This window comes from Hippopotamus amphibius, chromosome 3 (assembly GCF_030028045.1).
Source record: "Hippopotamus amphibius kiboko isolate mHipAmp2 chromosome 3, mHipAmp2.hap2, whole genome shotgun sequence".
In the NCBI taxonomy this organism is placed as follows: Eukaryota; Metazoa; Chordata; class Mammalia; order Artiodactyla; family Hippopotamidae; genus Hippopotamus; species Hippopotamus amphibius.
This window is the reverse complement of record NC_080188.1, coordinates 177,553,098-177,574,314: the sequence shown is the minus strand read 5'-3', so window position 1 is coordinate 177,574,314 and position 21,217 is coordinate 177,553,098. Positions and strand designations below refer to the sequence as shown.

Here is a 21,217-nt window from a genome sequence, read left to right as displayed (position 1 = left end):
CTAAGGAATAAAATGTTTTGCCCCCAAAGTAACTATGAAATCTCTTTGACTCAGCAGCCAATCCATTCCCATCTCAGGGAATTCCATTAGGCTGAATTCTATGGGATGCATATTCCCACTCCAGGAAATGAGTGTCCTGGCTTCATAATTGAACCTAAGTTTCTTGAAGCTTTGTACTGTGCTCTTGCCTCACCAGATAGTTGGCTGAAGTTTTTGTCCTGATTCCTGGTGAGGTTATTTACACTCTCAGCCTGTGATGGATGGTCCCTGTGGGCAGATTGTGCTATGTGCTGCCATTTCTATTGCCTGGTTGGAGTACTACTTGGGAATAGTGTACGTAAATAAAAATTAACTTGAGAAATAAAAAATATGAATAGGAAATTTGGTCACCATAAGTTGTTTCTATAATTATTCTTTGTTTGCAGTATAATATGAATTCCTTGTGGAGTTCTACCACCTCCAGCTCCTTTTCTGAGTTTTAATTCAAGTCTCTATTGACTTTTTATAAATGTCTTTTATGAGAAGGCACTATCATAACTAAAACATGAGTTTAATAGCAAGTCATTTATTTCCTGCCCCAGTCTACTAAATATAACCTTCTTAATTAAGGTAAGACATTTTAAACATTTGTGTTCAGTGTTTTGTTTTTTTTTTTCTCTTCAAAAATCTTTTCCTTCTCTAGCAACTCTGGTCTTCCTGTTGACCTGCTGTAAAGTGGAGGAGGGGAAAAGGAAAAGGAGGATTTGTTTTTGAGAATTCAACTATCTGTAAATGACTTCCTCTTGTTTGGTACATCCATTTGCAGGGTTTCATTTTCAAATGCCTGGTTGCAAGATCCATGTCCTGGAGGAAGGAACCATGTCATCCTTCACTCATCCTGTGCACATAGCTCGACCACTGCTCCGAATATTATCTCCTATCACTTCTGGCATTTTTTGTGCTTCTGCTCTTCCTGAAGTTCATAATTCATGTCACTGATTTCCGGTGCATACGGAGTCAGGTTTTAGAAATACGAGACAATTTTAAAATTACAGATGCAAAGCCTAGTGTTTGAGCCAACATCTGCAACTAGTTTACAGGATTAAGCAAAATAGCTGCTCTGGATGACTGATATTTACCAGGGCCTCTCCATTTCCCATCAGAAATTAGAATGCCTGTTACTTATATGTTCTTCGGTTTTCAACAGAAATCAGGATCTCATCTGTTACATACCTCATTTTATTAAGCTTCCCCACAGAGTTTCTTAAGTTACAGCCAATTTTCAATTAGCCATGATTAAGGAAGTCAGGAAGAATATGGGTAATTAAAATCCACAAATAATTAAAAGACTTACTTTCACCAGAATTCAACACTTTCTCCTAAAATTTTTTGTTGAAATTACAAGCAAGTAAAACATCTGATGTGATTTTCTTTTGTTTTGGTGAAGACCAGAAAAATCTGAACATGCCACTCCCTTGCTTATGGTCACTCAAAAGAAATTCTTTCCAATTAGGATAAAGTCTAAACTTTAACATCTATTATCCATTCCCTGCCTGCTTCTAGTTCCCTCTCTTGCCACTAGCACTCTTGAATTCTGTGCCCTGGCAATAGTGACCTTCAATCAGTGCCCTTAGTGGTCCAAACTCTTTCCCTGATGGGGCTTTTGATATGCTCTTTCCTGTGCTTTAGAATAGCTTCTTTTCCATTTTTGCCTGAGTAACAACTTGTCATTTTCCTTAGTTTATCACTTCCTTAGGAGTACTTTCCCTATCTTCTACAGTATTTTCAGTCCTCTGCTATATGTTCCCATAAGAGTCTGTCCCTTTCTTATTGAACATTTGTGTATTTTCTGGTTTAATATTCTTCACTGTTTGCCTGTAAGCTCTGTGAAATCAGAGACAGTAGTTGCCATGTTCACTGCTGTACTCTCTGTGTCTAATGTAGAGCCTGCTCATGATAGGTGTCCAAAAAGCTGTTGAATGAAAGACTTACATATTTTAAAATCTGAAGGTAAATGACCAAATATGTAAATGCTCTAAAATATTGTGAGGTTAACATTCAGAAAGGAACATCTAGAATATATTATAGCACCTTATTAACTTTGAACATTAGTTTTGTCATCAGTAGATAAAATTGGGTCTCAATTTATAATTGTTATTCAGAGTTGTCATTTCAGGTTTGCTTATGGTGATTATTCAAGTTTCCCACCTAAATATATCACTCAAAAAAATCATTACATGTAACTGTTTCTGATTGTAATAAACTCCAGTCTTATAAAGAAACTGATTTAAACTTGATTAACAGTTAGAGCTAACCACCCAGTAATGAATTGTATTTGGACTCCAGCAGATACTGTTGTCATTTTAGATAGGAGAGTTCTTCATTTATCATCTTTGATCTTTACGTGGCAGCTATCTCCTAGACATTGTGTTGGTACAGTATGCCTGCTACATACACGTTTACAAAAAGCCCTTGGTGGTGGTGTTCCCCCTGGTTTAGAACCATTGTACCAATAATTTGTGACTAATCTGTGATCTAGGGAAAGTTTAAGTATTTCAAAGGAGCATAAAGCACAGTTTCTACTTTGATAATATTTTTCATTTATTGAACATTTGCCAGATGCCAGACATTCTACTGAGTACTTTATGTATATTCATCTCACTTAATACAACGTCTGTTTGAAGTTGGGACTATTAGCTTCAATTCTCAGGTCAAAAAATGAGGTTTGGTTAAATTTAGTAACTTGCCCAAGTTCATACGTCTAGTAAATGGCAGAACTGACATACAAATCCCAAAAGTCCATGCTTTCATCTAAGCTCTAATCTTATTGGGATAATGGGAGTAAAGCAAACACAATTGCTCATAATTCAGAACAAGATGATGGGAGTGCTAAATTCAGATAATGAACAAAATAAATGTTCAGAGAAGGAAGAGACCCATATGGGCTCCTGGAGCTTCTTCACTATTTATTAAAATAGTATCACAAATTAATTCCTTTTGCTCCTTATAGTGTTATATCACCCAGAAACTGCTGCATGTATTTGTACTTCTGCCTATTACTCTTTGGTGGATTTGATTTTTAAATAATTATATCATAAAATTAGCTACCACTTTTTTAATGGCTGTTTTGTATAAGGCAGTGTGTTAAGTGCTTTGTTCTTCAAAACACTTTAACCTGAATGGTTGAAGGACAACACATCTTGTTGCTTCTCATTATGAGTCAGAATTTCCAGGAACTTTTTAAAAACAGGTTCTCTATTTGATATATATTTTCTTCATTGGCCAATTATTAACTTAAAAAGTTTTTTTTAATTAAAATAAAATTTTTTTTGGCCACACCTCGCGACTTGCAGGATCTTAGTTCTCTGACCAGGGATTGAAACCATGTCCCCTACAATGGAAGCAGAGTCCTACCACTGGACCACCAGGGAATTCCCTGGCCAATTACTAACTTAAACAAATCTTTTTGGAAGAATTTTTTTCTGTGTCTAGAGGATGTTGTGAAGGTATTGATTCATTACAGAAATCAGAGTTGCATAGGAGACCTTCAACTCTGTTATCCACCCATTCCAATCTGTCTGCTTCCCCTCTCCATTAAGCCACAGAAACAATGCTTGGTAAGATTGCACAGCCAGCTTGTATCAGTGGAGCCACAGTGGTTATTCAAATATTGAATGCTTTCCTACAGGTTCTAACTGGCTGCTCCCCCAAGTGCCTGCCTATCATCAGAGAGGCTGAAGTTCCTCTCTCAGAATCCCTACAACTTCCCCCTTATGCAGAAATAGAAGGCAAAGTTCTGGCACAGAAGGGAACCTATCGTACCTTACTCTAGTACTTTGACCCCTACACCCCTTCAGATTGGTCATACTAGTACGATACCACACTAGTTGTTAATTATTTTTAATATTTTCTCTTCAGTAACCCCCATGTTACCCAAACCAGTGAATAATTTTTTACTTTGAATCTTACTTTCCCTCATGGTGTCATATGACTTTTTCAATCCTTTTGCCTTATTAAAACATTCTCTTCTACTGACTTCGGTTTCTTCCCCCATCCTTCTAGCCACCTCTCTCTCTCCTTTGCAGGTTCATTCTCTCCTCCAAGCTGTCATACATAATGGCTTTCCTCAGGGTTCAGTTCTTTGTCTTCTTTTCCTCTCATTCAAACTCACTTCATGTCATTTTTTTTTTCATACCTGTGGTTTTAATCACACAGCTAATCGACATTTCACAAATCGGTGTATATGATGATGACTTCTCTGTAGCCAGTGGTTCATTTCACATGTTCACATCTTTACAAGTCCAGACTGAACTCATGACTTACCCCTTAACTAAACATATTCCTCCTACTCTCTCTCAGAGCATTTACCTCCATAGTCTGTCCAGTTTCCAGAAACTTACACCTTGGGAGTTGTCCTTGACACCTCATTCTCTCTTCCATCTCTAATTTATCCTTGTCATTTTAATTTTTCTTCCTAAACATTTCTCAAATCTGTCCTCTCCTCTGTCCATTTCTACCACTCTTGTCAAAGTTATCATTGTCTGTGACCTAGGATTTTATCCTTAGGAGTCTATCTATCTCCTTGCATTCTCTCTCCTCTTTCTAACCTCTCTATCAGACCAGAGCTAGAAAAGGGAATGTTTCATGATGCAAATCTTGTGTTGCTGCCCTACTTTTAACACTTCAAAGGCTTCCCATTCCTCTCAGGATAAAGACCAAATTTCTTCACATAAATGACATGGCCAAGCATGATTTGCCTCCTCTCCAGGCTTGCTTTGCATAAGGCCCACTCTTGCTTTCTGTGCTATGGCCATCCCATCCCCCACTCCCAGCCCACACCCGTCATGTTAGTGCAAGTGCTAAAATCTTCAGGGAGGCCTCTTCATATACCCCATGCAGGTCAGAGCTCTAGTAACACACTGAACCACTTCTTGGCAGCAACACCAGCCACGGCAGTAATTTTACATTTGTCTTTGTGAGTCTTTGCTTAGTGTCTATTCCCTCATTTATCTGTAAGCTCCATGAAGTTCAGGGACTGTGCCTTTTTGTTTGTTTGTTTTGTTTTTTGTTTATCCTTTTATTTTTAGTGTGCTGCCTGACATATATGAGGTACTTGCTAATTTTATAATAAATATTGACTAAGTTGCTTTTTCTTTCTCTCTTAAAGAAGCTCTCTGGATTGTTTTTAGTAAAATATCCAAATCCTACTCAGAGCTTGCTCATTATGTGGTATCTTTTCCTTTGTGTGTGTGTATATTTTTGTCCTTGAACATGAGAAATAAATGACAGGCTTAGTTCTCATTCTGTTTTGTATCATTTGGAATCTCTTCCACATGGAGGATTCCCATTAACTTCAAAGGAAGCTCTGCACATGGAAAAGATACATAGGAAAAAAGTGAAAAAAGTAGAGCCCTGATTTTCATCATGGTTAATGGCCTGGATCGTGTAGAGGCTTAGGTGAGTAAATTCTGAGAATAAACAGCTCACTCTTAGTGAATTCTTCAGAAGTAGCTGTGCATGTGGCAGAAATAATGCATAAATAGGCAGTTGGGAAAATTCTGAGAAACAGTGAGAAGGGAAGAAATTCCTCAGGAGTAATTTTGAGAATTAAGATAATATAATAGCTTAGTGAGCCACAGAGGCATGAAAAATGTACTGGTTATGTGAGCATGGGCTAATGTTCTGGAAGTAAGACTCGAGGGAAAGGGTTTCAGGTGCTTTTATGGGGCAGAATGAATGGAAGCTGATGGAGGCACCGTAGAGGTAGTCCTTGTAGACGTAGTCCTTGTAGACTGGGGTGGTCCAAAAAAAAGTGTGAAGGAGGTTCCTCAGGTTACCTGGTGAGGTTATTTTATGAAACGATAACCTGGAGTTCTGCTTAACCTACAAAATTTTATTTATGTGGTTATGATTTAAACTTATACCAGTGTTTTTAGGTAACGGTTGATTTTTATAGACAAGCCATAAAATTATTATCTTTTTGGCAGCTGTATCTTCAAATAAAAAGGAGATTTGATATGAATGTTAAATGTCAGTTTCTTATTTTCAGTTTTTATTACACACTGTTAATATGTTTTCAGTCAATCAAACCAGTTCCTTATTTAACACAGTCAAACTTCTTTCACCATGATCGTTTCCCGTGTTGTATTCCATACCTATTTCTTTTTCTGTTATGCTGTAGAGTTATTTCACTACCTGGTTGTTTGTAGTCTGCCTCACTTCTCCAACATGCTGTGTTCATTGCACATTAAAGAGAATCTCAAGAAATTGCCTGTTTAAAGCAAGCAATAATGTGATGGCAATTTGCATTTTTAATACCATGAATATTATAGGAAAATATGGAAAATATAGGAAAATTAAAGGAGGAAATAAACATAACTGTATATCTTGCCACTAATTTTCAATCACAGTTGGCATTTTGATATATATTACAATCTTTTTTCTATCTTTACATTAACACATATAACCAAAATAATATGTAATAACACTGAAAGGTACTGATATAAGTCCTTTACATATATTAGCTCATATTTTTCATAACAACTCTGTGTTACAGATGTTATTGTCCATGTTATGTATGAGGAAATTGAGGCAAAGAGACTCACCCAGTGTCATCCCAGCTAGCAAGTGTTGGAACTAGGAGGCAGTCCCAGACCGTCTGACTCCAGAGTCCTGCCCAGTGTTAGCACTCCCTTGCAAAAATGTTACATCATAGAGTAGGTGTTTTTTCTCAGCTTAATTTAACATCAGATGATTATATCATAATCTATTAACCACTTTCCACTTTGGCAGATAGGTTGTTTCCAATTGCTTCCTGTTGGAAACAGTACTATAGCCAACATCCTTGTATGTGTTGTGAATCAAGGGCTAGGGCTCTGAAATCGGACCACCAGGGAGACTCTATTTTATTCAAGTGCTAAGGTGCTGCATCCTCTGAGTGTGCTCTCCACAGTGGAGTAAAATGTAAGAAAACTTGTTGGCAGTGCAATAGGAGCCTGATTGTAGTTTCCTCATCTGTCACATAAGGAAAATAATACCTCCCTCAAAGGAATACTGTGTGGATTAAAAGAAATAATACACATGGAGCCCTTACCACAATTCCTAGCACAGAGTAGTGTTTAGTAAATGTTAGCTATTGTTATTTTTCTCGAATTCCTAGAAATGGAGTCAAACTGTATTCTTTGCCTATTTCAGATACTTACAAAACTCTGTGGTCTGATTTCCTAGAAAGTTAAATCTATGAAAGGAACATCCAAACATAAAAATGTCACTAAGCGGATTCATTTGTAGTAGTATTTTATAGTCTTGAGAAAAAAACAAACAATATTTCATCAAATATTTGATTATTTTGTACCTTAATTTGATTATTCTTTAAATCCCTTTAGATACGCTTTACCTTATTTGTTTGTTTTCACAGCTTCTTTATCCCAATCATAAGTTCATTGGATGTGAAAATCTATTTTTCATCTTATGTCAGCCCACTGATGAGACACACCTGGACATAGTTATGGTTGCTCTCATTTGTGATCAAAGGGGTAGAGCACCTAGCACAATGCCCGGTCCATCAGAGGCAGTCAGTACATACTGGTTGGCTGACTTATCAGCTGTCTTAGGTGAGAAAAACCTTTGAACACTTTCCTGAATTAAACATCCCTTAAAACTGCAGGCCTGAAACCCTTTCTTCTTCAGAGTATGTGCTCTCTGTGGGCAAGCTAGCTCCCAAGTTGAATAGGGGAGAGGATGGGGGAAGGAATGGCCCTGGACTACACTTCTCTATTTATTTTGAGAAGTCACTTTCCTCCTCCACTGGTGAAATGAGTGAGGAAGCAACAGGCGGGCCTCTTCATCCTGCACCCCTTGACAGTATTCCTCAGCCTTCCTCCACTTTTTATTCTACTGAGTTAATCATTGTTAGTGGTTAACTAGGGGTGTGGCCAGCCCCCTTTGGGGGAAGAGATTAACAGTCTATCAGTCCTGCTCCTACCTTCTTGAAGCCTCTCCTCCAAAGCTAATCACGGCTCCTTTGGGCATCCTCCTAGGACCACTAGTGGATAGAGGGCTCTGAAATGGGTCCAAATAGCACATCAATAAAATCCACTCCAAGGCTGGTTTGTACCCCAGGTCATATGTTTCCTCCCTATTTTATTTCCTGTTTCAAATTACATGCAGCCATATTGTTCCCTTAGCCTATCAGAGATTCTGCAATGGTCATATGACATCATTAATATATTCTAATACATTACACCCAGTAATAAAATGTCAACAAAATAGATATGTCCTCAGTGTGACTGTGAACCCCCTCGTACTAGGAAATTCTCAGAAATTAAAGTCCAAAGGAATTTGAAAGTCTAAGGTATTTGTGGAACATCAAATTAAAGTCCTCCCTCAATTCTTACTTTCTGGGTTTCAGCCAAAGAGTTTCTCTTGCCCAGGTGAAGCTGGGGTTCTTTCAGCACTGCACCCTGAGCTGGCCTCCATAAGAATGAGTTGTTCCTTCTGGGCTTTTTAAGTTGAAATAGTCTCTTGTGTTCCTTACTTCATAAATAAAACAAAGATTGGGACACAAAAGATAATCCCAGCACCAGCTCTACAGCAACTAAATTTAATATGATAAATAGACTCCTTGGTCTTTAAAATGATCTCAGGCTACGCTATGTTCCCAAACCCTTTTCCTAGATATAGCCACCGACTATAGCAGACATTCAGAGGTATGAATGAGAGAGGGTAGAAAGAGAAAATTTTCTTGGTTTTATCCCTACCTAGCTGTCGATCAGTTTTTTCTAGTTTGTGAACCTATAAATTTATTGGAGGAAATCCCTCCCTAAGAGGTTAATTTTGCCACGATGCGCTTACCATAAAGGGGGAAAGCCGTCCATACATAAAGTCTTAGAGAAGAATGCTTGAAACATTGCTATTTCAAAGTTTAGGACTTTACAGCCATGGCAGTCCCAGTCACCAGATCTTATTTGAGTTACCTTCCTTTCCTGTGCAGCATATTCAAAACCTCGTAATTTTCCCCTTTTGCTTTTGTGTTTCTCTTCCTGTCTCTTGTTATATAATTTTTTCATGTAGACGCCTGGGCCTCCTAAGGAGACTTTCTCCTGCTTATGTAATTAATCCAGAGACATTTTGAGAACATGTGCTGGGGTGGAAGGCGGGGTGACTCTTGAATCTGTCAGTAAGCAGCACAAGAGTAGCTCTCCTCAGTTCCCTTCTTGCCCTGGCCCAGGGTAAAGGATGGCACTAAGGGCAGCTAATCTAACCCTTCCTACTTCCCACCTAATAAAGCTAGAACTTCAAGAGTGTGCTGTGATATACATATGGACCTCAGCTGCCTCACAGTTTAAACATAGTAAATCTAATTCTCCCTCTTGAGGCCTATCAGGCCTGTATATAGAAAGACTTTTCTTACTATATTTGAATTCTTGCCCCAGGCACACCTGTTTAGGAACATCTCTGCTAGTCAAATTCAAGGATAAGCAGCCTATATCCTGAGGATGCCTGTGCTCACAAAGGTCGGTTGCTCCCAACCAGATGAGTGACCTGCCTGGCCTGTGCCCTTGCTGAGCGTATGCAGCTCTGCAGATCCACCAACATCAGCCATGCGGTGTGTGAACTGTCTTTACAGAAGCAGCTACTCACCTATGGTTAAAACCTTTTGTAATCTACCAAGATCGGAGTATCAGACAGTCTGTGGTTACAACCTTCACACACAGGCTGCAACAGTTAAAAGCCAGCTGCAGTGCTGAGAAAAACTTGTATGGTCTACCGTAAACAAGGCTGAGGTCAAAATGCCCTGCTCACAAAGTTCAAGGTCCGAAGCCTTGAACTTTGGCCACATTAGAACTTTTCTACATGTACTGTTTTCTTCCCATAATTTTATTCCTTGTCTGTGTATTTTATGATCCAGGGTGCCAGCCAGATGTTGAAGTCTAAACTTGTCCCTAACATACAGGTTTTACCAACCCTGACAAAGCCTGACTTTTCATAGCGTGGAGGAACCAACTACAACATATACTCTCTAGAATAGGCTCACCACTAAGAGGAAGGCTGGACTACTCCACTCTCTCTATTCCACTTTCAAAGTGTCTGTATTTGGCAAAAGAAGCTTGAGTGATATTTATAGCAATAAATATTAAAAAATGGTTTGCCTCAAGCCTTACAAATAAGACATGCCCTTTCAGCTCTCAAAGTCCCTTCTAGTCATATAATTATCTTTTTCACTTGGACACCCAAGACAGATTTGATATTCAAACACTGAGAGGCTGTAAATGGTTATTGTACTAAATGTTGATGTATTTATTTGGAGAATTTTAAATTTGAATATAAAATTAACATATCTTTTCCTATGAAGAGACTAGAATCAATCACATTTGTCTTAACATTCTTTTCAAATTTTATTATTTAGTCTTTGCCTTCTCTTTCTCCCTTACCATCCTGGTTTTGTTTCACTAATTTTGCCTTAGTGTTTTTTTTTTTTTTTTTACTATTTAGTTATTTGGCTGCTCCTGGTCTTAGTTGTGACACATGGGATCTTTAGTTGCAGCATGCAGGATCTATTTCCCTGACCAGGGATCGAACCCAGGCTCCCTGCGTTGGGAGTGCGGAGTCTTCGCCACTGGACCACCAGGGAAGTCCCCCCCCTTAGTATACTTATCTCTTGTGTTCTGGCCATTGTTCCTTAATGCTTGCCTTTTCTTATTTTGTTCCATTGTTTCTGCTTGATTTTGTGATTTTTCTCTCCCTCAGTTCTTCTGTGAGAAAGTACATCAGGAATTGCTCTTTCTTAATCTGTATTTTTTGCTGTTTGTCATTGGGGAAAAAAGTCCATTTGTGGCAAATATGCTTTTTTTCCCCCCAGGAGGGGTTGGGATTGGACCAGAGCTTCTTAAACTTTTTTATGACAGCTACGTGCTGACAGCGTTCAGTGCTGACCACACTTCCATGGATTCCTAAGAGGGGATGTAGGCCATGTGTACTCACAACATGGCAGCTGCAATCCTCTTTTTCTCTCCAAGTGAGAAAGCTTATTACAATTAAAATGACTAATGTCATAGAATGTAATAATCTCTTTTAATTACTTTTTATGTTGATTCTTTGCAAATTTCATTTTAACTGTTATTAGTAGCTCATAATTTCCATATAGCTTGATTGACTATATCTATTGGACTAAATGGTATTTAATAAATATCCATTTTGGCTATAATGTTCAATACTTCTAGATATAGGGGTGCATCTTTGAAAGGTGACTCCAATGATGCCAATAAGATCAGGCAACTTATTGCTTTACATCATCTTTAATTCCCCAAACTCTATTCTTGCCTTTATCTACATAGTACCTGAATTTTTTCCTTTCATTTTCTGCCTCTCTGTTAGCCCCTCCTGCCTCATTTCTCTGCCTGGCCTAGATTAAGTGGATGGTCACCTAAATTACTCTCTTGCCCCAAACCTTCAGGATCTTTACACGTATGTGCTTAGGTCACTTGGGTCCAGAGCCCTGGATCAGTTCCCACTTACCATCTCTTTTTCTACGTCGAGTGTGCAGAGTGCTTCTAGAGACGATAATGCAACTATGTTGATTGTATCTCTGCAAGTTATGGTCTTAATTCTCAACTTTCAGCTGTTATTTTTAAGACCTTATTTTTTATGTTTGTTTTTTAACAGCTGCGTCAGGGTCTTAGTTTTGTCACTCAGGCTCTTCGTTGCAGCATTCGGGCTTCTCTCTAGTTGTGGCACGAGTTTCTCTTCTCTAGTTGTGGTGTGTGGGCTCAGTAGTTGTGGCATATGGGCTTAGTTACCCCACAGCATGTGGGATCTTGGTTTCCCGAACAGGGATCAAACATGCCTCCCCTGCATTGGAAGGCAGATTCTTTACCACTGGACCGCCAGGGAAATTCAAAGACCTTATATTTTTAGAGCAGTTTTAGGTTTACGACAAAATTGAGAGGCAGGTGCAGAGATTTTTCATATTCCCCCTCCCCCCACGTATGCATAATCTTTCCTATTATCAACATCACTCACCAGAGTGGTACTTTCTTTTTTTTTTTTTAACTAAAGGTGAACCTACATTGGCACAATGTAATTACCCAAAGTCCATAGTTTACCTTAGGGTTCACTCTTGGTATTGTATATTCTTTGGGTTTGGAAAAATATATAATATATCCATATAATATCAAAGTATTTTCAGTGCCCTAAAAATCCTATATGCTCTGTCTATTTATCTCTCCCTTCCCCTACCCTACCCTTGACAACTACTAATTTCTTTATTGTTTCCATAGTTTTGCCTTTTCCAGAATGTCATATAGTTGGATCATACAGAATGCAGACTTTTCAGATTGGCTTCTTTCCCCTTGTAATATGCATTTAAGATTCCTCCATGTCTTTTTATAGCTTGATAGCTAATTTGTTTTTAGTGCAGAATAATATTCCGTTATCTGGGTGTGCCATGGTTTACTTATCCAGTCATCTACTGAAGGACATCTCAGTTGCTACCAAATTTTGACAATTATGAATAAAGCTGCTATAAACATGCATTTATGTACATAATTTTTCAGCTCCTTTGGGTAAATCTCAAGGATCATGATTGTGAATACCAAGAATCACGTGGGAAGTGTACATTTAGTTTTGTAAGAAAGCACCGAACCATCTTCCAAAGTATTTGTGCCATTTTGCATTCCCACCAGCAATGTATGAGTGTTCCTGCTGTTCCACATCCTCATCAGCATTTGGTGTTGTCAGTTTTCCAGATTTTGGCCATTCTAATAGGTCTGTAGTGGTATCTCATAGTTTTAGTTTGCATTTCCCTGATGACGTGATATTGAGCATCTTTTTGTATGCTTATTTGCCATCTGTGTATCTTTGGTGAGGTGTGTTAAGGTCTTTGGCCCATTTTTTTAATTGGGTTGTTTTCTTATTTTTGAGTTTTAAGAGTTCTTTGTATGTTTTGGATAGCAGTCCTTTATCAGTTATGTCTTTTGCAAGTATTTCCCCCTAATCTGTGGCTTATCTTCTGATTCTCTTGATACTGTCTTTTACAGAGCAGAAGTTTTTAATTTTAATGAAGTTCAGATTACTAATTATTTCTTTCATGGATTGTGTCTTTATATGTAGGGAGGCGTCATCACACCCAAGGTCATCTAGATTTTCTCCTGTGTTATCTTCTGGGAGTTCTTAATGTTATGTTTTATCAACCATTTTTTTAAAAATAATTCTAGTTATTTTGTCTCATTCAATTACTGATTGTCCCAATGCTTAACACTATCCTCAAACCTTATTTCCACTTCTCACCCTCACTTTCCTGCAGATAATTCAGTCTATTCTCTTATCAAGAGAAATAGAAACATCAACTATAACCTTTCTAAACTTTCTATCCTTTTTTCCTCAGAGGACTTACATCTACCCTCACTCTTCCAGCCTCCCAGGCTCACAAGATGAGGCAACTTCATTCCTGTTCAAGGACAACCCCTTCCCTGTGCTCTTCACCTCATTCATTCCCATCTTTGTTGTCCTTGTATCATTTTTCTATACCACAGCCTCTCACTCTGTACTATTACTTCTCCTCAAGCAATAAAATATGCTGATTCTTGCCCATACCAAAAAAAAAAAAAAAAATCCCACAACCAAAAAACCCCAGCAGCAGCAACAAAGACAGCAACAAAAGAAAGCACTTCCTTTGACCTCCTGTCTATTCTGATTTTATCTGACTTTCATCCTCCTCTGGAAAGAGCTCTCTTTAGTCATTGTCTCCATTTTTCACTTCCCATTCACTTTTCAACCCCATGAACTCTGACTTATCCCACCGCCTCACTGCAGCTGGCATGGCTAAAGACACTATGACATCTCCATTGCACTTTACGCATCCCTTTCTGTGCTGAATCTGACACTCCCAACCGCATGCTCCTTGAAATTCACCTTGCTTGTGGCTTCCGTAACCTCACTGCTCTTATTTCTCTGACATTCCTTTCTAGACTCTTATCTGGCCACCTCTTACATGGTATTTTCCCCAGGATTCCACTGTGAGCCACTGCTATTTCACACGGTTTTAACTGCCACCTATGTATATATGCTGATGACGTTCAAGTCTACATGTTCCGTCCTAATATCTCCATTTTGCTTCACAGTTCCAGCCGCATCTATATGTGTTTCCCTCAGGTACCTCAGATTCAACACGGCCTTGGCTGAATTCTTAATCACCCCCACTTCCAAAACTTGGTTCTCTTCCTAGATTCCTTCTGATTTGGTCGCCCTATGAGTTTCAGAATCATTCTAGAACAGAATAATGTCCAATAAAAATATAATGAAAGCCACAGGTATAATATGAAAATTTTCTGGTAACCACCAGTAACCACATTAAAGAATAAAGTGAATATTAAGAATACATGTTATTTAACCCAGTATACCTAAAATATTATCATTTTAACATGCGATACACTTAAAAACATTTAATGATATATTCTACATTTCTATTATACTAAGTTATCAAAATCCAGTGTGCATTTTACACTTATCACACATCTGAGTTTAAACTAGTCACTCGGGCTCAATAACCATATATGGCCAGTGGCTATTACACAATGCAGTTCTAGTCTTTACCTTCACTAATCCTTCTTTCTTCCAGTCATAAGTCCTATTGATTTTGTCTCCTAGGTGCTTCTCCAGTAGGTTTATTTATTTGCATGCTTTCTACATCATGGCTTTACTTCACACCCTGGTCTTTTCTCACTGGGTTATTGCAATAGCTTACATAATCTAGTTTGTCTCAGAGAGCATGCAAAATTCTCTGGAATGCAGGAGGATAGAGTAGAGTATCTACATACATATTTTTATCTAGAAAATAAGGAAACAGTGAAGATTTATTAGTATCATATATATATATATATATATATATGCCAGTACCCTTGCTCCGTATCACAGAGAAGTGAATAATAAAGTTATAAATGTAACAAAATACGTTTCCCCCACAAAATAAAAAAAATTAAAATATTTATTTCATCTTCATATCATACTTTACAGTTTCTTTGTGCATTTCTTTGGATGTACACAGTTTAGTAGCACAATGGTCATATCTAATTGATAAATTTACATGTGTACTTGAAATTTATTTTGGTACTGCCGAATTTTTTTTTAAGCTCTTTATTGGAATATATTTGCTTTACACACTTGTACCAGCTTATGAGGTACACCAAAGTGAATCAGCTGTATTTATACATATATCCCCATATCCCTTCCCTCCTGTGACTCCCTCCCTCCCACCCTCCCTGTCCCAGCCCTCTAAGTCATCACCCGTCATCAAATTGATCTCCCTATGTTATGCAGCAACTTCCCAACTTCCCACTAGCTCTCTATTTTACATTTGGTATTTCATATATGTTATGCTATTCTCTCACTTCATCCCAGCTTCCCCTTTGCTGCTCCCCCCACAGCCTATGTCCTCAAGTCCGTTCTCTACATCTGCTTCTTTATTCTTGCCCTGTCACTGGGTTCATCAGTACCATAGTTTTAGATTCAGTGTATATGAGTTAGCATATGGTATTTGTTTTTCTCTTTCTGGCTGACTTCACTCTGTATGACAGTCTCTAGGTCCATCCACCTCACTACAAATAACTCAGTTTCATTCCTTTTTTTTTTTTTAAGCTCTCTTATTGGAATATAATTGCTTTACACTCTTGTACCAGCTTTTGAGGTACACCAAAGTGAATCAGCTGTATTTATACATATGTCCCCATATCCCCTCCCTCCTGCGACTTCCTCCCGCTCTCCCTGTCCTGGCCCTCTGAGGCATCACCCATCATCGAGTTGATCTCCCTTTGTTATACAGCAACTTCCCACTAGCTATCTATTTTACAGCTGGTAGTATATATATGTCTATGCTACTCTCTCACTTCGTCCCAGCTTCCCCTTTGCCCCCCGCCCCCCCAACCCTGTGTCCTCCAGTCCATTCTCTGCATCTGCATCCTTATTCTTGCCTTGTCACTGGGTTCATCAGTACCATTTTTTTTTTTTTTTAGATTCCATATATATGAGTTAGCATACGGTGTTTGTTTTTCTCTTTCTGGCTTACTTCACTCTGTATGACAGACTCTAGGTCTATCCACCTCATTACATATAGCTCCATTTCATTCCTTTTTATGGCTGAGTAATATTCCTCTGTAAATATGTGCCACATCTTCTTTATCCATTCATCCCTTGATGGGCATTTAGGTTGCTTCCATGTCCTGGCTATTGTAAATAGTGCTGCAATGAACATTGTGGTACATGTTTCTTTTTGGATTATGGTTTTCTCTGAGTATATGCCCAGTAGTGGGATTGCTGGGTCATATGGTAGTTCTATTTTTAGTTTTTTAAGGACCCTCCATACTGTTTTCCATAGTGGTACTGCTGAATTTTATCACTAAAATTTGAGGTCTTTTGAACTGGATTGACTCTGGATTTACCTCACTTGCCTCTCCAGCCTCAATTTCTTCTTCCCACCTCACATTTTCTGCATGAAGTAGCTCTTTCATATTTTGTTCTTGTTTGTCCTTCTTCATGAATAACAAAAAACAGGCAAACAAAATACTTCCTGACTTAAATTTAATTCTCTGCCAGGCTCTTTCTAACTATCATGTCTCCAAGGAAAGCCTATTAACACTCACTAAGCTGTGTCCAGCCTTCCTCCTCTTGCTGAGCTTACATCTCTAACTACACTGTTATGATGAAATTCTCTCTTTATGGATCTTTGTTCCCTACAAAACTCTAAAATGCTTGAGGGCGGGGTGTGGAATCATCATGCTTTTTCATCTTGACATCTGATAGGTTCTTAACAAAGGTTTGTTGAACTAAATTCATGGCTCTCCTTGTTGAGGCCAGCCTGTTCTATCAATGCGTGAAATAGTGATTTTCTTATTGCAGTTTGTGGCGTAATCTGGAAGACTTCCTCTTTATCCAAAGGTGCCTGATAAAATGAAATAGTAAATATACTTTCATTAAGTACTATAATTAGTATACTATTTGTAATCCCTGGTGGTGTAGGTAACAGTCTTATTGGGAAATAACCAGTTCCTTCTTACTAAATTAAATGAGATTATTTGCTCTAAGGAGAATGAAGTTTTAATTGTATGTATACATGCAATGGTTTTCAAACTTAAGTATAAGAATTACTTTGGGACATGTTAAAATGTAGATTCCTGGGTTTCATATGTATATATTCTGATTCATTTGGACTTGCAGGTGTTCCAAGAATCTGTACTTTTAAAAAGCATCCCAATGGTTACTTATTATAACTATTTTATTTTATTGGCTGGTAGAAACCATACTTTGAGAAGTATTGTTTCCTTCTTTCTGAAGCAGAGGGTGAGAAGGAGTAATTTTGAACAATGGAGAGAACTGCCTTAGTCTGGGCCTGAATGGGGTTCTATCTGGGGGTCTGTAAAAGTTAAAGAGTGGGACTTCCTTGGTAGCACAGTGGTTAAGTATCCGCCTGCCAATGCAGGGGACACGAGTTTGAGCCCTGGTCTGGGAAGATCCCACATGCCATGGAGCAACTAAGCCCATGCGCCACAACTACTGAGACTGTGCTCTAGAGCCCGTGAGCCACAACTACTGAGCCTGCATGCCTAGAGCCCGTGCTCCACAACAAGAGAAGCCACTGCACTGAGAAGTGCGGACACCGCAATGAAGAGTAGCCCCTGCTCGACACAACTAGAGAAAGCCCACGTGCAGCAACGAAAACCCAACACAGTCAAAAATAAATAAATAAATTTATTTAAAATTTTTTTTAAAAAAGTTAAAGAGTTAAAAAGGAAAATGGACGATGCTGGGAGATACTGTAACAGGGAATCAAGGGTGACAAGGGACTTGGAGTGTGGAGAGAGGCTTGAAAGATCAATAATGACCTTGGCTTATTTCACAGTTTTCCCTAGAATTGACTTTCCTTCAACTAGAAAACTTAAACATAAAATTTCAAAATATCAAAATAAAATCTGATTATTAGGGTATTTTCATTTTCCTTTAGGAAGTGACACTCATTAGTCATTCAATACATAATTTAAAAAATTTTTCAGGATGCCTAGGATAATGAGCAGTGTAGGTATAAGATGACTTTTGACATTTGGAATAATATCATACAATTCCATATAGCATTTCAATTCTATGACAACAAAAATTATCTAAAATAGAGGAGATGGTAAACTATGCCATGTGGAAAACAGAATTTAACTTTATAACAACTGTGAGAAAAAGATAGATTTTCACTTAAATGCCATTTATAGATAATTTCTATCCAAGTTGTTAATGTTTAAACATGTAAATGCTATTTAAAGATTTTTATGAAGATTCTGTGTATTTTTTAGCTTGGCAAATAACAACCAGAAATAGATGGATAAATCTAGACCATTAAAAACCTCCAAACTTTTAATTTCAGCTTGTTGTTTCAGCTTTCTTCCCCACTCAGCCTATTGAGAGCTGTTAACAAGGAACTAATTGGTTGGCTTGAGTTTTTTCTTTTCACCATTTGGTGGCCAGTCCCTGGTAGAAATCCTAATGAGATGCAAACCAGGCAAACAAATGGGCTAGTGGGCTGGAAAGGGATAAGAGACATTGGGCATGGAGAGTCTATTGTTGTTTGTCCAATCAACTAAATAAATTTTAATTGTAGCAGCAATGCCATAAATAGGCCTGGCACAAGCCTATTAGTCTGCCTTATTTTATCCATGTTCCAGTCTTTCTGCTTCCACCATCCGTACAAGTCCACGATTTTGATTTTGTTCATTTGATGGGAGAGACTTCCCTCTGGTTGTCTGTGCTTTTGGAAGATTTATTAGTTTGAATAGTTTAATTGAGGGTGAGCTTTGAGGGAACAATGCTGTTCTTATTGTAACTTGTATCTTGTTTTTAACTCAGTGCAAGACCTGTGTTCCCCATGGGCTCGTGTTAAACTAAATGTCTCTGCCGATCTGTGCTCTCTTGAAGGTGATTCGCAAGGGATGGCTAACCATCAGCAACATTGGCATCATGAAAGGAGGCTCTAAGGGATACTGGTTCGTCCTTACTGCTGAAAGCTTGTCCTGGTACAAAGATGATGAGGTAAGCCACAGAAGTGACAGAATTTTTTAAATTAAAGTGTTTCTATTTCAAATTAGTGGATATCATTGTGATATACAATTTTAAGACCCCAGTGGTTTTCTTTCAGTAAGACTTAGCGTGGAATCTTTGAAGAAGCACTGTTTTTTCCTCATAGATTTTAAATTTTACAGTAGTCCCCTCAAATATCTTTTATTTCTTTAATGTAGTCACGTTTGTTTACCTGAAGAAAAGGAGTTAGGGATCAGTAGTTGAAAACTTTCTTCTTTGTAATAATGGCAAGGTACTGATATAGTGAAAGCAATTTTCATTAAATAACGTGTTGAAAATACTCAAGGTAGTAGAGCATCGTAAGAGCAAAGTTAATAGCAGTGATGCAGTTAATAAAGCATTTTGGGATTGTTGCTGTGACATCTGTCTCAAATGACAGGCTTTTGAAAATGTCCAAATCACTAGTCTTCAAGTGAGTTCCAGATAATTGTTTACACAAATTTTTTCTTTGAAAATTTGATATCTATGTAAAAGTATGAATTATGATAATTATGGTGTTCTGGTTCACGTTAGATGTTAATAATTTTGGTCCTGTGACTTATTACTCATTTAAATCTGACAGTTAGAAAAGCAAACACATAAAAATCAGTCTCACAGAGCCATTGAAGTGCTATAAAGTGATACTGGTATATTTGGGAGGGCATGGATGGAAATTTTAATAGCTCTGGTCTGACTTGAGATGTTTTTGGTACTTATAATGCAGCATGAAAACATTGGTTAAGAATATTCAGTGATAGCAAAACTGTTTGCAGGTGAGATTGTGTCAGTTGTATTTGGCTATAAAAGGCATGCATTTTGGAGTTAAAAGTCCTTCCCCTCTTGGGTTGATATCTTTTGAAAGCACTATAAGATGCTGTTGCAATTTGTTGGAGGAGAAGCTTCATGTTCTACATAGTTCTTTCTTTTTTCTAAGTGCTTTGTGCACAATAGTGTGTTGAATAAATATCAGATGACCAGTTGATGGCCACTAAATTTTCTGCAGTAAAGGAAATAAGATCTTATAGAAAGGTCCAAAGAAGATTTCTTCTCAAAAGCTTTATTTCAAATTTTTGTCATATATTTTACAGACTTCAGTCAAACGTGGAATTGTTTGTTGTGAGTCTGAGGATTAGCAATGGTTTCTTTCCTGTACTGGCTGCTGAGATCTCTCTCTCATTCTGTGGAAGCTCCCCTGTTTAAAGACCACAGCTTCAGGAGCTCTGAGACGCCTTCCTAGATATAAACATCAGAAAACACATAGTCTTCTTTTGTGCTCCGTTGCCCTACTAGATCTTCTCTTAGATACATTTTGTTTACAAGGATTTAGGTGATCATTTATGTACAGTTATATACGTATTGATCTTGGGCCTTTCTCAGTTATTCTAGGGAAAGCAAAAGATTTCGCTGCGGAGTCATGATAGTAATAGCTAGTGTTTTATATTTATTAATTAACGATTTTAATCCACCTTACAACCCTAAGGATAGGTCCTATTATTATCCTGATTTTTCAGGTGCGTAAATGAAGAAAAAAACACAATCTTTTGAAAAGTCATTTCTCTAGGACTCCGTTTTCCTTACGGTAGCACACTTGGTGTTGGTGAGGATAACTAACTTGCCAAGGTCTCATAGCTGCTTGGTAGCAAAGCCGAAATTTGAACACACGCTGTCTGGCTCCAGAGCTTAGGCCTTCAACCACAGATGGAGGCAAGAATCTCTGAGGTGCTGGAGTTTTCCAAGTCAGCCTCATCCCACAGAGGATTTATTAAGATGAGTTCCAGGCATCCCAGCATTAACCTTTCCCTGAGTGTTAGTATCAGGGGCTCTGAAGACTCTGGGATTAGCCACCATGCCACTACTGTTGGAGTATGGCTTTATGGTTTTCTTTTTTTTTTTGGTTTGGCTGCACGGGTACTGAAACAAGCCAGTGAGCCAGTTGGAAGGCATATGATGCTCCCTAAAGGGAAGGAAGAGGCTTTGAGAGCTTGGTGAGCTCATAGTTACCAGTCAACCCCTTCTCTCCGCTATAAACTCAGAATAACTTCTTACAAAATCTCTGCTGCTGAAGCTCCCTCGTGAGCATTTGATTACAATAAATATAAAATACATGTGTGCAGTTATAATATTAACTGAGAGCCAGAGAACATTTTAT

General features: G+C 38.1%; 1 protein-coding gene across 5 annotated transcripts in view; it reads left to right on the top strand.

The window, feature by feature from the left end:
• DNM3 (dynamin 3) overlaps nt 1-21,217 on the top strand; it is a 552,008-nt gene that overhangs the window by 244,606 nt on the left and 286,185 nt on the right. For all 5 annotated transcript variants that reach the window (XM_057725664.1, XM_057725665.1, XM_057725667.1 and 2 more), the window contains one exon: nt 18,928-19,041. In XM_057725664.1, coding sequence (XP_057581647.1) covers nt 18,928-19,041 — 114 coding nt within the window. The remainder of the gene's footprint in view (nt 1-18,927; nt 19,042-21,217) is intronic.